Source organism: Mesitornis unicolor, unplaced genomic scaffold (assembly GCF_000695765.1).
Source record: "Mesitornis unicolor isolate BGI_N332 unplaced genomic scaffold, ASM69576v1 scaffold44732, whole genome shotgun sequence".
NCBI classification, from domain to species: Eukaryota; Metazoa; Chordata; class Aves; order Mesitornithiformes; family Mesitornithidae; genus Mesitornis; species Mesitornis unicolor.
Genome location: NW_010170673.1, coordinates 1 through 19,680, shown reverse-complemented (window position 1 = coordinate 19,680; position 19,680 = coordinate 1). Strand labels below are relative to the sequence as shown.

The 19,680-nt window shown below is 40.2% G+C and overlaps 1 protein-coding gene across 1 annotated transcript; it reads right to left on the bottom strand.

Moving 5' to 3' along the window:
• Window positions 1-1,382: 1,382 nt before the first annotated feature.
• Window positions 1,383-19,012, bottom strand: RPAP2 (RNA polymerase II associated protein 2; the record flags this gene model as incomplete). The annotated part of the gene is made up of 10 exons (XM_010179756.1): window positions 1,383-1,455; window positions 8,313-8,393; window positions 9,786-9,880; window positions 10,941-11,877; window positions 12,670-12,705; window positions 15,057-15,145; window positions 15,977-16,042; window positions 17,076-17,174; window positions 17,843-17,957; window positions 18,967-19,012. Coding segments are annotated over 10 exons (1,637 nt in total), but the record flags the coding sequence as incomplete, so codon positions are not given.
• Between the last annotated feature and the right edge of the window lie 668 nt (window positions 19,013-19,680).

Genomic DNA, 19,680 nt, shown 5'->3' with positions numbered 1-19,680 from the left:
TTGTTCTTATAGTCGATAAAAAATTCATGCCAAGGCATTCAAGTAAAGTTACTTTCTGTGTTCTGATTTAATGAATCATTTGAGCGGTATCTGGCTGGGTGACACAGATGTAAGGCTCGCTGAAGCCTACGCTAATGCCTGCTGGTACAGCCTTCCCTGGGACAGCGGAGCCAGAACAATGTGTCAGACTGCAGCAATATCAAAGGGAGTAAGTGCAGAACTGGGGATGCTACGGGGTTGGCCCACAACACTTCCTGACCTGTGAATGTCTGCGAGTACTTCTCAGTCCTACAGGCTCCAATGACCCAGGAAGCTCAACAGCAGCAGCAGCAGCGTGGTAAGAAACAGTCTCTGGAACAAGATTTTTGCAATCTTGTAATTCAAGCTGAAAGACGTACAAAGATTGCTCGATGGTTTAACCCTGCGGAAAGGCAGGGCCCGACACTGTGTGAAACCACCAGTGATTTCTTAAAAGGTGAATTAATGTTAAATGTTTCATAGGAATTTGGGAGAGAACCGTCTGTTTTACACGCTGCAAAGTTGGTATCTTTGGCTTCAGAAATGTACATGAATTTGGAAAAGATAAATTAAGGAAGTGACTTGATGCATAAGACGATTACAGGCGATGCCTCCGTGTAGAAGTTCACTTGAAAGACACTATAATAATTTCCCATTAGGAAGACACTGTAATGAAATCAAGCTTCCCATTAGGAAAACCCTTGGAAAGAATTTAATCCTACAGTAAGTAGAACAAAGCTAAGGAGGACTGCAGGCACTGCAGTATCATAATCTTAAACAGTAAAGCTAACCCTCATGAAAATAAAATACCGGGTCCCAGTATTCCTTTCAGGAACTTGGGAGCTGCTAAAAACGCTTTCCCTTCTCAAAGCAGTTTGCTAGAATACTCAGACAAACATATTTAGAAGCACGCTGTGTCTTTATGGAAATAATTGAATAATGAAAGTGAAATCTTTTATGAAATTAGAAAATGAAGGAACGAGAAGCAAAATGAGAAATGACAAGTGTAACAGCTACGCCAAGCCCGAGCAACACAACACACGTCATTCTGTCCTGCTGTCACGGGAAGGACGTCAGCAGCAGGTGAAGAGAGTGAAGAACACTCCTCCTTCCCCCCCAGCCCTCTTAAAAACCCCCTAAATCTTACCTTTTCTTTTTTTAACAGAACATTAAGTTTGCCCATGGTTGCTGCAAGTGAGACAACCATGTTTTGCCAAAAGAATTTAGTTCATTTGCATGAAGAACTAATCCTGTTGATTCCCCCATTAATTTAAAGAAATCTTTCCCTTCTTTTAGCTGAAAATTAAATCTTAACAGCCTGGTTAAGACAGTTGCGTATGAGAATATTTGACATTAGAAGGTACTTACACAGATAACAAAACAATGGCAATTAGAGTCCACTCAGGCATTTTGTGAATGATATTTCTGTTTGTTAACCTGAAAAAGAATGAAAAACAAAATCAGAACATTTCAGAGTGAAAGTAAAAATATTTTAACCACTAAATTTTTATTTAAGTCTACATTTAAAAGACTTAATACACTGAGTTAAAACGTAGCAATTCCAGCTGTATCTGAGCAATTCACCAACTTCCAGGCTTCTCTCATCCTGTAACAGAGGAACTGCAGAATTCCCAATCGGACTCTTTTTTTCTATATGAAAGTGGGATGGGGAAGACTAAACAGAACCTGATTCTCTGAATTAGCCTGCAAATAGTCCTGGCTGCTGTGAGGGTTTGGCTCTCCCTCGTACCTGCTGGGAAACTCTCAGGAGCTGCACATGCGTTTCTGAACGGACGGCCCTTCCTGCACTTCGCTTCCCCCCTGTTGGCTTCAGATCCAGATTTGCTGTAAAAGCTAATGTTGCAGAAACAAACCCCATTTTATAAGATACTGGAGGCAATCCTCTGATGAGTCTTGTTTTTAAAATGGAGCCCAGAATTCTAACTTATGCAATGGGAGCCAATGCAGATGTAAGAGCAAAAAAACCTGCAAGGCAGAAAAGGACCTGGGGTGTTGGTGGCAGCAATGCCCATGAGCCAGCAATGTGCCCTTGAGCCAAGAAGGCCAACGCCATCCTGGGCTGGATGAGAAGGGGTGGTTGTAGGGCAGAGAGGTTCTCCTGCCCCTCTGCTCTGCCCTGCTCACACCACAGCTGCAATCTTGTGGCCAGTGCTGGGCCCTCAGCTCCACAAGGACAGGAACTGCTTGAAAGAGTCCAGCAGGGCCACAGAGATGAGATGCTGCAGGGAGTGGAGCATCTCCTGCTGAGGAGCGGCTGAGGGAGCTGGGGCTCTGGAGCTTGGAGCAGAGGAGACTGAGGGGTGCCCTCATTCCTGGGGATCCATTGGGAAAGGGCAGTGTCAGGAGGAAGGAGCCAGGCTCTGCTCTGGGATGGCCAATGCCAGGACAAGGGGCAATGGTCCCAAGCTGGAGCACAGGAGGTTCAAGCTGAAGATGAGGCCAAACTTTGTGAGTGTGAGGGTTATGGAGCATGGCCCAGGCTGCCCAGAGAGGTTGTGGAGTCTCCTTGTGTGGAGACACCCAAAGCCCTGGCCGTGTTCCTGTGTGACTGCTCTGGTGATCCTGCTCTGGCAGGGGTTGCACTGGGGGAGCTTTCCAGGTCCCTTCCAACTCCTCACGTTCTGGGATTCTGTGAAAATGAGGTGAGAATCAAGAACCAAAGAGGTGCTCAGCAAAAGTGCTGCTGCATTTGACACGTGCTGACCGGTTTGGTTGACCTTCAGAATATGACAGATCTGCTTTATGGTAAAAGTTCATCTGACTTCAAACACTTCACGTGTGAATTGCTAGGGCAGAATTTAGGCAAGACCCACAGCGTTCAAGACAAGCACTTTCATGGAAAAGGCACAGCTGAAAATGAAGTTGTGGTTATGTGGGCACCCAAAAGGGCTCACAGAATTAATTTTGTTCAGATAGAAATACTGAGGGGCGAGTGCCTCCCAACGTTCGCTTCCTTATTGCTCTCAGCTTCCCTTCTACGCAGCCTTGGATGAAATCAGATCCAGAACGAAGCTACCCTGTCATTCGTGTCCACTTCCACAGGCCCTGGTGAAGATGAGAGGTTGCTTAAAATGAAGTACCTGGCAACAAATTAAAATACAGGGATTTCTTACTCAGTAAGTTTTTTCCTAAATTTTTAATTTCTTCAGGCAAATATATAGCTACCCAGAAAAGTATTAAAAAGTGGAAAAAGTGTTTGTACTTGCCACTCTTAAAATTCACATTCTGTTAACTAATTCCCCAAAATGGTCATTAAAAATGCAGTCATGAATAAAATGTTTCACAGGATCACTCTGCATTTCCCTATTTCAGAAAGATATTAAAAATCAATAAAATTATTTTTTTAATGTAGGGATAGTAACGATTAAAGCAATATTATCCTTTTTTTCTCCTCAGCTCTCCACGTCTTCCAATCAAAATAAGATTCTGAAGCACTGATCACTCAGAGAATGTCTCAAGAGCCTGAGCTGTGTTAAATAACCAAAGGCAAAGCAATGTTTTGGACTACATGGACAGGAATTGTCACATCAAACCAGAACCAATAGTCCCAGCAAATAGAGATTATTTTTGTTATTAAAAGACTCACATTTCCCCAATTACCATTTGAAACAGCTAATGGCAACAAAGCCTGTCCCTGGTAAATGGTTATAGTTTTTCTGGCTATCAAACAAGAGACAAAACAAAGGCTCAATGCTGATGACAGCGATAAACAGCGCCAAGAAACGCCTGACGGAATCATCCTGACAAGCAGCTCATATGTAACATTCCAGTTAATCTGCTCTGATGAGCCACGATGGAAGAGACAGCTCCGAGCCACCCGGGAAAACTCCATCAAATAGAGAAAGCCGCTTTATTTCAATGCTTTACAAGGAGTCATTATTGATCAGAGCGCAGGAAGGTGTCATTCTTGTACCCAAACTGAGAGAGGCAGTTATTTGTGTCAATTAACTCTTATGCAATGTTAGTATTGATTGGCAAGGTCTGAACACTGGTCATTGCCATCAATATGCTATTTATGAAGGAGGTGGTCAAAAGACACAGCTAAGCAGTATGGATCTGCTGCCGTACGACCGTCACTGGACCGGATGAGCAGCCAAGTCAGGCTTCCCCAGTGAGTAACCTCTCAGTACAACACCTGGCCTAAAGCACTTGTGCAGCTGGAAAAAAGACATTTCAGGCAGATCCGACTAAAGCCAGCAACCTACAGGTGTGAGGCCTTAAATAATAAGGAGCAATGGAAGGGCAGTCACTTTCAAAAACAAGCTGTGTCTCAACACCCAGGCCTCTGAAGAGCAAAGCTTTCAGAAAACAGGCAAGTGCAAGTCCTCTGTAAAAATGGTTCATTAATTCTTTGTCTTGCCTCTAGCCAAAACTGTTACTTCAGAACAACCCACGGAAGAGAGGTCACTCGATTTCTGTCATAAACACAACGTGGAAATGGTAAAACTCTACAAAACTTTGTGTACATGCTTTGAGTTTTGCAGTGAAATATTTTCTGTTAAGGAGTTTGGCTAAGTTCTCTCTCCCCTACCCAAAGAAAGAAAACGATACACAACTTTTCAAAACAGGGTGTCTCCACTTTCTTCACCTCTGTAGAGCAGGACAGGTAAGCCAGGAAGGTTGGGTGATCCCAAATAGCTGTGTGGGTTGCTTAGTTGCTAGCTGGAGTTACTGGTACTAAATCTGCAGCGAGTTATTGGTACCAGATGCACATTTGGTGAAAAAAACATCTCATACAATCATAGAATGTACTGGGTTGGAAGGGACATTTAAAGCCCATCCAGTCCAACCCTGCAGTGAGCAGGGATGATGTTACCACATCAGGTTGCTCACAGCCCCATCAACAGCCCCATGCTTGCTGTCTTTCAGTTTTACCCAGTATGTCCGTGCTCTTACACTTGGAGAAAAAGAAATAAATTTGCCCCAAATGGAGAAGATTTTCTTTCTTTATCTTTCTTTCCTTCTGTCTTTAATTCATTTTACAATTATCTTTGTTGCAAAGCGAAGTCATCAGCCTTTTTGTTCACACCCCCAAACTCCCAGGTGGAGTCACTCGTAACTCCAGTTCCAGAACCTGACCTGTTAGTCTGGCCATTTGCCTGTTCCGCAAGGCAGCAAGCTGACTTTGTGGGATCAGGAACTCAGCTGTGATTTTAGGACACCTCAGCTATCTATAATTTTTCCAAAACTCGCACTAAGGTGAGTGGAGTTTAACTAACCCAGGGCAGCACAGGCAAATACTGCTGAATAGGCTGTTTTTCTTTAGGCTTCAACTGGAGCAGTTTAACCATAAAATACAGCTCCTCTACCCCATGAAAGAGAGCAAAGCATTTATATATGGTAGTATAATTTAGTTTGATGACAACCAGCAAAAATGGGCCACCATTACAACTTTTTGCTCTCTTCAAGGGGAGCCCATTTACCTGAGTTCAGGTACTTTCATATTTCTATGCAGAACCTTGTCTAGGACAAAGTCTTGCTGACTGACTCCAAACCCAGAACCTAAAACTGCACTTAACAAGAGTAATAGGTAAAAGCCTATTAGTTTGTGAACACACGAGATAACATACACTCATGATCCATATTTAAAAGCTAAAAGATTGTCTTGGAAACCATATAAGACAAAGCTGTGGTAAAAGAGTCTTCAACACATCTTTAACAACTGTATCATATGAATTGACAAGGTTCAGTGTCAAGGGGAAGCTCCATTAAAGGAATTCAAATACTTGCAACCATAAGATACAAATTAAATCCTGCTTTCAAAATGAAATACTATGCTTAAAGAAACCACATTCACAAACATGACATCATTTAGCCTCGATTTATATAAAAATAGCTAATATTCTCGTGATCTTTTCACAAAGTGCCCTTACACACTGGAGAATTATTTGACATCTCAGTTTTCGTAACAAAAGCTTACAGGCGCTGAGGGACTTTGTTTGGGAAGAGCTTTAACCATTCTAAAATGTCTCCTGAGATCCCTCTAGTGCATTTCCCAGCAGTGGTGATTGAATAAAATGCTGCCCAAAGGAAGCTAAACTGCAAGTGTTCCTTTAAAAACCAATGGAGCTGAAAATCGTTGTTGCTTACTTCACCACATGCTCTTTTACCCTTCTTCAGCTAAGCTCTGCTGCAGCCAGGTGTTTTACCTCCTACCCTCTCTGGCAAGGTCTTCAGCCTGAAATATTTCCAGTACAAAAAAGCAGGAAAGAGCACTAGCACTTCTCAGTGCTCCCTCCATAGGCACTAAGCATTTTAATCACATTAACAAAGGACATAACGTCTCGATTTCTATACCCTGCAAACATAAATCCCGTTTAAAGCTTATCCCAGGTCCCCCTGGCAAAGTATTCAATCTAAAATCAGAGAGACCACTCATATTAAGTAAATTCAAACCTACATGGAGAACTGGAGATTCAAACCTATGCCTTTACCTTAACATCCACGAGGAAGCTTTTGTGTATCCAAACATTGTTCCCTATGAGAAATGCAGTAAGAGGAAGGGCCCAAAGGTTTTTATTGCTTCCCTATTTCCTGTATTTTTGTATTATTTTACTATCAGTGACAATAAAATGCCATTTATTTTGAGATACAGCTAGGTAGGTATATATATATATGCATATATATATATATATATACACACACACACACAAAGGCACTTACAAATTCTTATGCAGTGCCCACAATCGTCTTCAACCACCCCCACTCAAAATGCTGATTTTCTGAGCAATTTCTCTGGATTCTTCACAGTAAGAGAGCCCCAGGTATTTATTACCATTACCTTCATCTTACTTCCTAACAAAAAGGACTTTGAAAATACAATAAATTATTGCTACATGAGTCAGGTATTGGGATCAAAGTCCAAATTAATTAGATTCGGTTCCATTCTGTAAATCCACAGGTGTGTATATATATATAAGTTTTCAGAAGTCCATTTTGGCTTCAAGGCTCCTTTGCTATAAAGTACTTTTAAAACTTCACATTGTCTTTGACTAGCAGAAATGATTTAAAATAAAAGTTCTGCTTTTGACAACCTCCAGGACTTCTCAGAAAATCAACCATACAGAAGCAGATTGAAAGAGACCAGATGTAGTCTTTCCATTTCTATCAATCCATAAGCTAAAGTGACTATTAAGCATTTCGACTGCAGAGCAACAAAATGGTTTTGAGACACGAAGATTTACTCAAACAGGAGGTATATAGACTGTATATATACGCTGCTCCAATATAGCCAGAAATACCTTCCCTGGTTTCAGAGCTGTCATTAAAATAAAAGGTTAATCACCACTTAAAAAACTGCAACTATAGAATCAAGGTCAAACACTCACAATTCTTTTATTTAAAAGAGATCGTGCACAGAGCAACCAGAAAGAAAGAGTTTCTTTCATGGTAAGAAATCCTTCATACAGAGATCTGTGTTTTAGGGGTGTTCTTCCAGATGCCAGATAAATCCTGAGGAATCAGGCAGAGCTGGTTTTCCATTCACCAAAGCCTCGACTCCTCATGGCAAACACCATGAAGGAGCTTTGGAAAATTTTCATGTAAACCTCAGGCAGCTTGGTGGTGTGGGGCAAAATTCAAGAGTGACAATGTACAGAGTCAGCAACTCTTGCTGCCCCTTTTCCTGACAATACTTCAAGATGCAGGCTACGACCTAGGTCCAAGTTATGGGAATTGTCTCTCAGAGGAAACCTAGAAATTTTCAGAGAATTTACCACCGTTCTGTTTTCCCTCCTCCTTCATCTCAGTGTCTCCAAACACTGTCTTTAGTGCTTCTGACTGAAGCAGAAGCTTCATCTGTGGTGATAAAGCGTCCACTAGATCTACTTCCCCTTGAAATCAGGAACAAAAAAGGCCAATCTGGACCTTCCTCCTGGCTCCACAAGTTAGTGGTAACAATCATTAATGGCATTAAAACCATTTAGCCCGGCTGTAGGGAGCCAAAGCAAAAGAAAGCGACAGATCTCAGAAACTCACACTTAATAGGAGGTGACGAGGTAGCAGAACCTTTAAAAGACTCACCATCATCCTCCAGAGACCACTGGCCTACTTTTCACAAATCTACAAATATTCCTGGTGACCTAGCCACTGTCAGGAGCAGGGAAAGGGCTGACTTGTTAGTCCCCAGGGAACGTGACATTACCTACATGAACACACAGCTAGAAAAGAGCAGACCTGCAACAAGGCCCTCCCTGTGCCCAAATCACAAACTGTCCAAGAGCACGTTTCATTAATCAATCACAAATAATCTCTAACTAAAGACTGATACTCACCGGAAAGTTTTCACAAGGTTTTTTATCTCTGTGTAAACATCACCTGGAGCAATCTGAAGAGGGCCCAGAACCGCAGGTAATCTAGGAGGAAAAAGACCCTGGTCAATACACATTTTCCTCTCTTTCTCATTTCTTCTCAAGTAGGACTACCACCGAAGCTCATGGAAGTTAAGAAGAGGTTGACTTTTGTGCAGCTGATCAGGCCTGTAGTTTACATTTCAGATTCCTGTCAGTGCTGTTTGGGCATTACCTTCACTTTACAACAGCTTGTTTTTAAAAATAAGAAGTCCTAGTTTAGCATGAACAAGGAGAAGAAATTAAATACAGTTTTACATGCATGCTCTATTAACTTCACATTTCAGTTCTGACAAGACATTCTTACCAAAAAATCAAGGATTAGAATTCCAGGCCTTGTAAATGTTTCAAATATTTATATTTACTTGGCTCAAAAATAATACCACAAAGGGAAACTACATGTCTACATGATGTTTGCACAGAGAATGTATCTGCTAACCTCAGACTCACACAGATGCAAGAGAAATAACCTTCCACTGTAAGCCCGATAGTTGGAATCAAGATGGCAGTAGAGCAAACAGAAAATTTCCAACGAAAAACAGATTGCCTCCCTACTTGGCAGTGTGTAAAACCTGATACAGCACACACCAAACCACACATACTGTTTAACCAGTTGTCACTATCCCCAAATGCTGGAAATAACATGCATTGCTTTTCATATTCAGGATTAAACTTTTGTCTCTATTTACTTCTTTAACAGTTGATATCCTTTTGCATTTGAATACCCAGTTATTTACATTTACATGCATATCTGCGCATGGTGTATCAGTATTGCTGGAAGAATCAGGATTTCTGTTCTCCTTTACGTCACTGAGTGTTTTATAAACACTGAGCACAGGACTCTTACAATGCTGAGCATATTCATATTCCCACTGACTTCATCTGAACACATCAAAAAGTCATTGCTTTATCACCATGAAAATTCTCTCTCCGACTTGAGTGTGACAGAATTACCGCATCGCCTCATAAAATTTAAAAAGACCAACTAAAGAAGAGGGTAGTAAAGAATAAAACCTTCAAAGAAACTATGAAAAAAACCATTCTGTCTTTCTTATCCTCTATTCATGAAGTTCCTGCAAAATCTAGTTTGGTAGATTTGGTAGAACTACAACCATTGAAAAGCAAAATACCCCTAACACAACCACCACCGTCACGGCCTTCACTCATTTATCTGCGTTGCCTTGACAACAGCAGACTGTGCAAACTGACATCTGCAACTGTACTGCAGACGACTGTCCCAGAAATAAATAAGCTATTTAGGGCAATAATGGGTCTAAGTTATGACTATGGCCAACTAGAAAAAGCCTGAACATTCTCGCACAGTGAATTTGTTCCTTAAAATGATGATGAATAAGCACCAACCTCAGCTTGATATTTGCCAAACTAAGGGGTACTTACACTTTTCTCAGTTTTTCAAGGACGATTCGTTTTCTAATCTGCATTTGTGCGTTTGAGTCAACAAGTGGGAAGGTGAGATCTTCCTGTTGATCATCCTGTATTAGACAAACAAACTTTAACAGACACACTAGTACTTAATTGAAGTCAATGCATCAAAATAGTCATAGCTTATCAATAAATGTTTAAAGAAACATAAGTTTTAAGAAAACTCTTATCTCTCAATATATAAAAAAACCCAAACCAGTAATTTCTTAATGGACAGAAGTTTGCTTCATCTAACCCAACATACAGTATACAGCTAACCTACTTTTCCCCTTTCCTGTACTAAATACTTTAATTTAACCAATAGTAAATTCCTTCAAAACTCAAGTCAGAGTAAATGGACTTTGTTTTACCAGCAGCAGCATTATGAAGATTATACCTCTGATGCTAATATCCCACTTGAACTTTAAAAGCAAAAGCAATTTCACATGCCAGTACAAACTGTACAACCTACCTAGCCTGGTCTGTTTTGACAGTAGTGACAAGAAGACCCAGCTGCTGTCAGCTGGTTTGTCTGACCTGGAAGGCATAAAACCTCAGACCACTCCATTTCTTGTGGTCTACAAATCCTTCCGAGGTCTTTTTCCAAACTCTCTAGACTGCAGCAACACATCCAAACAAATCAGCAGGTTATCAACACAGAAAATTTTAACAGTAAGTAATGGCAGCGATTTAGTCGTACTCAAGGGAAGAAAGAAATGCAATCTCAAGTATATCCTGTTATGAATAAAAGGCAAAAAATCATTAAATAAAAATTTTAATTAATTAATCAATCAAAGGGGAGGGAAAAAACCCCAAAAATATTCCCTCCAAAGTCTATTCTGTCTTATGACAGATTGTTTCATCTAAGTAAAACTTCCTTACCTTCATGCTTCACAAACTGAAAGCCAGCTATCAGAATTAAATGTGTCCCTAACAGTCACACAAACTCATTCTTACCAATCTAAAATACAATTCCTCAACCTTATGGGATTGTTGTGAATCTATCCAACCTTCCTTATACTATTTCACATTAATAGCTTGATGTTTCCATGGCCATATCCACTCACGATGAAAGAAACAAAGAGCTGGTACCAATTCTCTGAAGGCAACTTACACAGCCTCAACACTTACTTTGTCTTTGCTTGGATGTTCCTCTGCTTGCGCATGTGTCGCTGCCTCTTCAGCCAAGACACACTTTCCTTTATAGAACTCCTTTACTCGGAGCTCTAGGAACTCCGTCTCTTCTTTTAGCTGTTCATAACTAGGCACAGGCTTAACTATTCCACCTGGGCTCATGAAAGGTAAGGAACAGTTCAAGCTGTTTGCAGACTCCCTTACGGCAACAGCGTTAAGATCATCAGGTGCATCTAAGTCATCCTCATCAAGTTCCTCACTCTCTTGGTTGGCAGATGGTACGCATTCTGATGAGCATAAAGAAGTGTAATTTGGGCCATAGAGGAATTTTAAAGTTTCCTCAGTTCTCCATTCCGTAAGTGTTTGCTTAAGCCCTTCCAGTAAACTGCCTTTGGAGTTCACTGGATCCCTCAATGCAGTTTGTTTATGTTCTTTCGAGTTCGCTAGTGTTCTTTTAAGATGTTCTGCCCCTCTTTTGCTCACGCCTAGAAAAACTATCTGTGAACCACTACAGGTGCTTTCATAGTTTTCTGAAGCACTTGATTCTTCTACAGCAGTATTTTTTGAAGGCGCTGCAGTCGTTTTATTATCAACAGAGCAAGCATCCATTTCTTCCTGAGCATCTAATTTACAATTAGACAGTTGTTCAGTGGCTTCTACCACATCCGAGACTTCAGCTTTAGGGCTGGAATCGACTTTCTGAGCATGCTTCTTTTTGAGGATGCTCTTTCTGTGCAATTGCTGTTCAAAACTCGAACCTGACTGACCTCCTGGGAGGACAGAAGAGACAAATTCTTGTTCATTATCACTACTGCTGTCACTGGCTGTGTCACGAGAACCAGATTCATGCGGATCTGAAGATATCCTAGGATTTTCAATGTCAGAAGCTTTAATGACTTCATCACGTAGTTTCACCTCTTCTCCAGACTGTCCACTGTAACAGAAAACACAAGCTATCAGTGAAATAAGAAACAGGGGATATCTGTAATAGCTTCTCATTCTTGTAGAACAAAGAGAAATAAACTCAAAAAGCTGTAATGTTCTGCAATCAAGATGACAAGCACAGACACCATCCAGAGAAGGGAATTCTCAGTTGCTTACTGGCAGTTAGAAAAGTACAGCAAACACGATACAGTTAAAGACAACAGAATAATGTCAGACTTAGCATGAAGAACAGTGCATTTTTAAAATGAAGATAGGCATCTTAACATATAGATAAATATGATACCCTAAAACCAGGAGGACAGCAGAGCTGGTTTTAGCATATATCAGTTTGCCACCTAATGGCCATGTGTTGCAAAAGAAAATAAACAAGTCACAATTCACAACAAGGTACAGGGAGATGACAGGATAGCATGATTTCATTTCAGCTGACATAGGTGTTTTAGATTAAGAAGTACAGAAGCTTTCATCACATATAATTGGCACCATTTTCCTTATACAGCATAGATGATATAAAATATGCCAAGCACAAACAGTGTATTTGTGTCAGATTTCAACAGGCTCAATTAAGACGTACAGGCCAAGAGCAGCTGTACACTAAATCACACAGATCAAATATGCCATTTTAGAATCACAAAGGAGAAAACTAAACAAGACAAATAATCCTTTGTGTAGGTTCTAATACGGTCTGTAACACAGGAAATGAGATTCCCCTTTCACCTGATATGCTGCTAGTATTTCTAACTGTAAGTGCATATAACCAAAAAAATACTGTTCAGTGTACCTCTGTCCCTCCTTCAGCAGCTCTATGTCTGGTGGTCTGCAAAAAGAAGATACAGAATTAACATTTTCCTGCTAAACTGATGGTCGTGAAATACACATTAATACATGAAATACACAGCTGAGGTTAGAAGGGACGTCTGAGGATCCTCTAGACCAACACCCTCTGTTCAAAGCAGGGTTAGTGAGAGCAGGTTTATACAGAGGATGACCCATGTACCTGCAGCACGATGCTGTTACGTGGAACAAGACTCAACAGAATCAGTAAGTCACGCAAATGTCAGTCAGAAAGGACCCCTGGAGGTCTCCAGTCTGACCTGCTTGTATTGTAATTGTCACCAGCACTAGATTAGGTCAGTTCATGAAGTTTAAATCTTGAAAACTTCCAAAGATGGATATTTCAAACCATTGCTGACTATTCTGTTTCATTCCACCATGACCTCAGTGTAATTTCTTTTCTCCCCCAATGCCCAACTGAACCATCCATTTTTTGTGGCCATCACTCCTTGTTAAGTTTTCTGCCACCAACCAAGAATAGCATGGCTCTGTAATCTTTGTAACTTCTTTTACAAGCAGTTGTAGACTGCTTTGAGATCACCCTTTGGCCTCCTCTTCAACAAAGTAAACATGCCAAGATCCTCACAGGTCACAAAGTTCCTGTAGTGTAAACAATCCTGGGCTGCTTATAGGAAAATGCTGCAAATTAATGCAAAAAATATGAATATTTGGTATGTTTTTACTTACTTAAAATTTTACTCTGTTAAAAATTAGGCTGTCAAGTTACACTGCTTTAAGAAAATGAAGTTCAAAGGTTTCCAGATCATCTAAGAACCGTAACTAAACCAATTCTGACTGGTTTCTTTCCAAAGTTCTACTTGCAGTTAATCTGCTTCAATTCAGTTACGCGGCAGCACCACAATGCTGGTTTATTTTATCCAAATGTTTATTTTATCCAAAAAATGTTTATTTTATCCAACACTAAACGTTGAAATCCTCATCCACCTGTTCCATGAACGAAAGAAAAACTTTTAAGCGTGCACTGACTGCAAGTCAATGCATTAACACCTCTCGGACAGTATATGAAAAACCCCACACTTAAAAAGGTGAAAGCTGCGTCACTCATACGAATGAATTGAGTTTGGAAACAAAAAAAGGTGATAACACACAATGATTTAAATTATTAACTCCAAATAACGCTTCTTCAGAGTTTTAAGGCTGTAGTCTTTTCTGTCAAAAGTATTTCCAGTATCAGCAAAACCACTAAATAGAGAATTAGTTCTATTTAGCTCAACCCAGGACACAGCTGTGTAAACCTTTATCAGAGTGTGCACATGTATGTGGTTATGCCAACAGACATACCTAGCCAGGAACTTTCCTGGGGTTTTGGTTGGTTGGTTTGTTTTTGAAAATACCACGTCCCCACCACCACACATCAGTAATTAACTATGTCAGGCATATTGGAACTATATGCTTCTGATGTTAAGATTACAGGGAGATTTTAGAAATACTTTCTTTAAAGACAGCAAAACAAGAGCACAAAAATAGGGGTAAGCTGACTTAAACATTTTATGAGGAGACTGGTTTAACTTACCAGAATTCCTCAGATCAGGCTGCTCTAAACCTCTTCTCTCATTGATCAGATATTTCATATGACTGATCTAAACTGTGAAACCAAGCTCACACACGTAATTTCAACTAGTTTCTTCTGTTGAAAACCAGGAGACTATGAAAAGTAGTGTCTTGGAGAGCGAAAGCTGAAAAAATTCAGCTGAACAGTCTGTAGGTAAGTATTTGTTGTTAAACAGTGACACCCATTGGCTCAATTTATTATTTACAAGCCTGTTTCCTGAGCTAGGAACATGGACTGTTCAAAACGTGTACTGCAGTAACAGCAGGAAACGGGCAATCTGAAATTAAGTGTTTTACCCTGGATAAATAACTTCTTCATGTTATCACCCGCTTTCAGGTGCAAGCATTCACAGTCTCACCTTAAGACCAATGCCACATGCTGTGCTAATATCAGAAAACCTCCTTTAACAGGATAAGGTGACTTAATCCCGTACGTTATATGGTTTGTAAAAGTCCAATCCTATTAAGTACATTTTAAAGTTAATAAGAATTGACTATTATTTATGACTAGCCTGCCCTCTAACTAACGTGGTCATGTCTACTAAGTAGTCATGAGTAGTACCGAGTCGTGTCAATTATTGTGACCAACATGACAACAACACTTTTAAAAAGAACACCATGCTAAGCTAACATGTTAACATCAATTCCCTCTGCTTCAGCCTAATAATTCTGATGCATTGCAGCTAATTAATTAGCATTACAGCTTGGATAGAGAAAATAATATTCTCAAAAGGAGCAATGAATGTATAATGTTATACTTACTTTTCCTCTTCTCGCATCCATACTGGACTTTTAGAAATCTGAGCTTCAAAATATTTAGATGCTCTGTAGCAAAAGTTGCTGCAAAAGCACTGGAAATGAGAGAGAAAGCAAGAAAATACGGCTATGGACAACGTCAATACTCATAAAAAGGTACAAAAGTAATGGTTTGAGTACCAAGCAAAAAAATCCCACTTTGTAGAGTCTTGCTTAGCAGTTTGAAAAAGCAATTCCCAGAATTTTGTGTGCCCCAGAGTTGTAACCAGAGGAAGGGAATGTACACTAGCGACACTGAAGAAATTTGCTCTGGAACTAGGAATATTTATCCTACAATTTGGCATATAAGCACCTGTAGGTGACTGCGTATCCTGCGAGCAGGCAAATAAGACTTTTACTCAACCGCACACATGAATATACTTAAAGAAAGAAACAGACTTTGTGAAGAGACAGGTTTTATGTTGAAAAGTCTTCAAAAAAGAACCCTAAATGTAGTCACACTGAGGAATGCATTAAAATGTAACCTGCATTAGACTACTGCAAACTGCAGTGAATGAAACGGACGTGCACACTGACCCTACTAAAGCGCACGGACCATACTGGGCAAAATAGGGAACACTTGTTCAGAAATGTCTGTAACAGAGCAGCTGTACCACAACTATCCAAGTAAAACCTTCCTTTTTATGTTTACATCTAGAGAAGAAAACAAGTGGGTTTTCATCTCTCCAAAGAGAGCATCTCTTGATGCTGAAACTGAAATGTATGAAAAGATAAATTCATATTCTAACAGTTCATGAAAATTATTTTCATAAGAACCAAACATATTGGTTCATCAACATGAAGCCACTGTATGAATGGTGTTATCGAATGCAATTCTTAGGTTGAGACAAATTAAATACATTTTAGAAATAAACTTGGTACCATACCTTTCTTTCAGTGATATCATAAACTCTGTTTGTTTTTGTTGAAATTCTGTACTTCTGTTTTGGCACCTGAAACAACATGCTTTCATTAGCAAGACTGTTACCTCCATCACGATTTTACAGAAAATTTCATTCTTAATTCACATATTTTAATATGGGCAATATATTCTGTTTTAACTGAATTGCATACTACAATCACCTTTTCTCTTAATTCTTTTGATATTGTACCTCTTCAGATATAAGAACATAAATTTATCTTTAATCATTTACATCTCCCTATCAGTAGAAGACAATTTCAGGTCTACAAGAAAGACAATGCTGAACATAAAACAATGGAGCTGGCATGGTAGAAAATGCTCGTGTGTAAGTGTTGGGCAATTACAGACAGGGTCTTCTTTAATCCATCCCTATTTACATGCATGCAAGACTCTACTGTCAGAGACCCCCAGCACTATCCAGAGAGGATCTTACAGAAATGGTAATACAGTTTCCAAGTGAAGTTCTGTGGGTACATACGAAGTCCAAAACAGTAAAATTGTTTGTACTTGAGTAGATTTTTTTTCTGTCAGATAATCAGGTGTACCACAACTTGTAATACATCATAGGTTATCTCACTGAACTCTGAGTTCTGCATAAGCTCTGGCACACCATGCCTAAATAAGTGTGACTATGATTTTGAGACAGGTAATGTACATTTTCAGAGCAGATGGATATGCATTCACATAGCAGTATCCCTGCATTGCATTATTTTTTCACTTCAATCCTTCTCACAGACATGAGTGGTTACACTGAAGAAGGAACAAGATTAGAAAGGTTCTGCATGCAGAAAGGCAGGCCACGAAGCCATACCTCATTCATCTTTATTACTGTCAAAGTCGATGCTAACTGATGCTGTCATACAGTAATGGTTGTCAGCTGATCAAATTTTATCTTTTACTTCAGAACAATTATATTAAAATGGAATGATAGGATGCCTGGCCCATTACTTGACAGTATTTTAATCTATGCTTAGTATTGTAAGCTTAAAATTAAAGAGAAAATGCAGAGATTAACAATCGCGAAGAGATTCTTACAATAACAGCACTAACAAAAAGCAACTTACATTTTCCAGTTTGTTATGACATAGAGGATAACCGCACAGTTTGATGATAGCCCGTTCATCAACAATGTCTTTATAGTGAGATGGAGTAATGGATTTTCCCTAAAATGACAAGAAAACAGTTCAACAACAGATAACAGAAAACCTGTCATTTTTCATACTCAAACCATCTCATAAACAAATAAGTAATTAAAATTTTATAGCAGTAATTTACTAAGTTTAATAAATAACATTTAGAACCTACGCAGTTAAAGTGGCAAAAGGGTAAATAGGGAAAGAAAAAAGACACGGGCACTTCTTTTTACATATAGATAAGCCTCATAATTTTGCCTCTATTTTCACGATTTTCCTCTATTTCCATGCTTTCTACACCTATTTAACAGGCTACTTACAGCCTTAACAAGAGTAATCATCATACTGTTCCAGCAAAACCATGCTGCCAGATAAACTGCGGGGCATTACAGCGACTCTGTTTAAAATTTCCAGATGTGATGTGGACCTAAAATTTATACTTCACCTATCAGTCCAGAATCACAGAGGCATAAACAGAGGCTGCGGTAAAACAGTGACTGTTCATAAATGTACACAGTTCTGCAACACTAGGCCATGTTTTCACTGCAGAGCCCCTGAAAATACAGCAATCACCACCAGAGCTGACGAGAGAGGGAATGTATTGTTTACTTTCCACTGCAGCAAATTGTTCCAAGGACTTTAAAAAATGAAGTTTGAACACCAAGACACAAAACAGCACAAAAACTTGCAACACTCACAGAATTCAGAAGGAACTCTTCAGTGATGTTCTCCTCCAGGAGTTGCTCTACAATATGCAAAGCTTTTTTCTCACATTCAATCTTCTTTCTCATAGCAGCCTCCAGAACTGCTTTCCTGTAACAGAACAGACACTGAATGACGCAAAGGGTGGATTTCCACAAACAATTCTCCAACAGTGTATCTTTTTTCCCCAAAATACTGTAGCTTACATTCTTCTGCATCACGCCGTGTTGTACAAACAAAGCAACAAGTAACTGGATTAGTAGTTCTGTGACAACCACCAAGGAGTTTCCAACCCTGGTTTGCTTTATTTCCACTCTGGTCAGGAAAAGTATTGACTCTTCTCACGTTACAATACCTCCATACAAGGTTACCCAGCATTTCTTGAAAGAGAAGGAAACTCAGAACTGGCTGAACAAAGTGTCCAGGACAAATAATTTATGGTGTGTTGCCAGGAGAATGGGAGCTGGATGAGATATGAAGAGTGGGAAGAAGAAAGGTCTGGGACAAGACTGAGTGTGAGGGTACAAAGTAAAGGAAGGAATAAATCAAACAAACCCCACTACAGTAGATTTCCTGAGGGCTCCTGAGTCTTGTCACTATTCTATTATCAGCAGATACCCAGAGAGCAACTACCTCGCTGTCTCCCATCTCCCTTTGGCAGCACTTCCCACAGAGGTTGTCAAGGTACAGTCATTCTGATGTCTTAAAGGATAGAGGTCTACGCTATTCACCTAGAAGTCTAGGTCTACTACAGAGTCAAATGAGTATTCAGGTATTGTCCATGGCAGAAAGTGGGTTTTTTCCTTTTTAAAGTGAGTAATGAAAAAAGGCAGGTATGCAAAGAAGTTAAGACGGCAAAAAGCAAGCACTACTGACTAAGGTAATGCAATGTTGATGTTAGATTCCTATGCTTTTAGCATGTTATACAGTGAACATATGTGCATGCTGTTAAAAGTTACATAGCATCACTCCAAACAAGCTTGCATGGTGTTGATGCTGGCGATCTCCTCAAGTGTCAGTGTACCCAGAGAAAGCAAAAAAACCACGCAATGCAGAGAATGCGATTTAAAAGTGAGGCAAAACAACATGAATGCCACACAATGTTAGTTAGAAATTGTACCTCTGAGCAGCGTCTTCATTCTTCAGAGCAGCCGAATGCTTATTTCCTAGCAATCAAACACACGGATATAAAAATATAGACATTAGTGTACTTTTGTCCTTTAACAGTGGAAAACATTGCAACCTGAAAAATATTAAAACCTCTGAACTGTAAGCATAATAAAGAGAATTGCTTAGAAACTTGTTTTTGGTGGCTGAGAGTGACTGCAGTAAGCTAGTTACCATTCAGCAACGAGCGAGACACGCTTTTTGTACGTGAGGACAGACAGGCCTGACTTTACACTCTCATTCCTCATGTTCTGTACAGTCAAAAAGCTAAAGGAAAAAGAATTCTGACAACAATTTTGTGCCAACCACACTCCTCCTGGTGCTCCACTGGCTCCCCAGCCCTGCTTTACCCCTGCACCCCACTGGTGTCCTTTGCAATCCCAACCACTGGATTCCGCTCCGGGCGGGAATCGGCAACACGGCCTCGACGCCGGCAGCTTCCCCACAGCGCCCCTTTTGCCGCCCTCCCTGCCTGCCGGCCGCCTCCGCGACCACCCTAGGGGTCTGCCCGCCCTGACCCGGTTACCGACACAGAGAACTCGGGCAGCTGCTCCCTTTAAGACAAGGGCTGCAGGGAGGGAAAATACAGGCTGTTATGCTTAAACATGAGGACGTAGCTTTCTGATCAGCTGCGCGATCGCTTAGAATGGGAGCCGCCGCGCCGCCT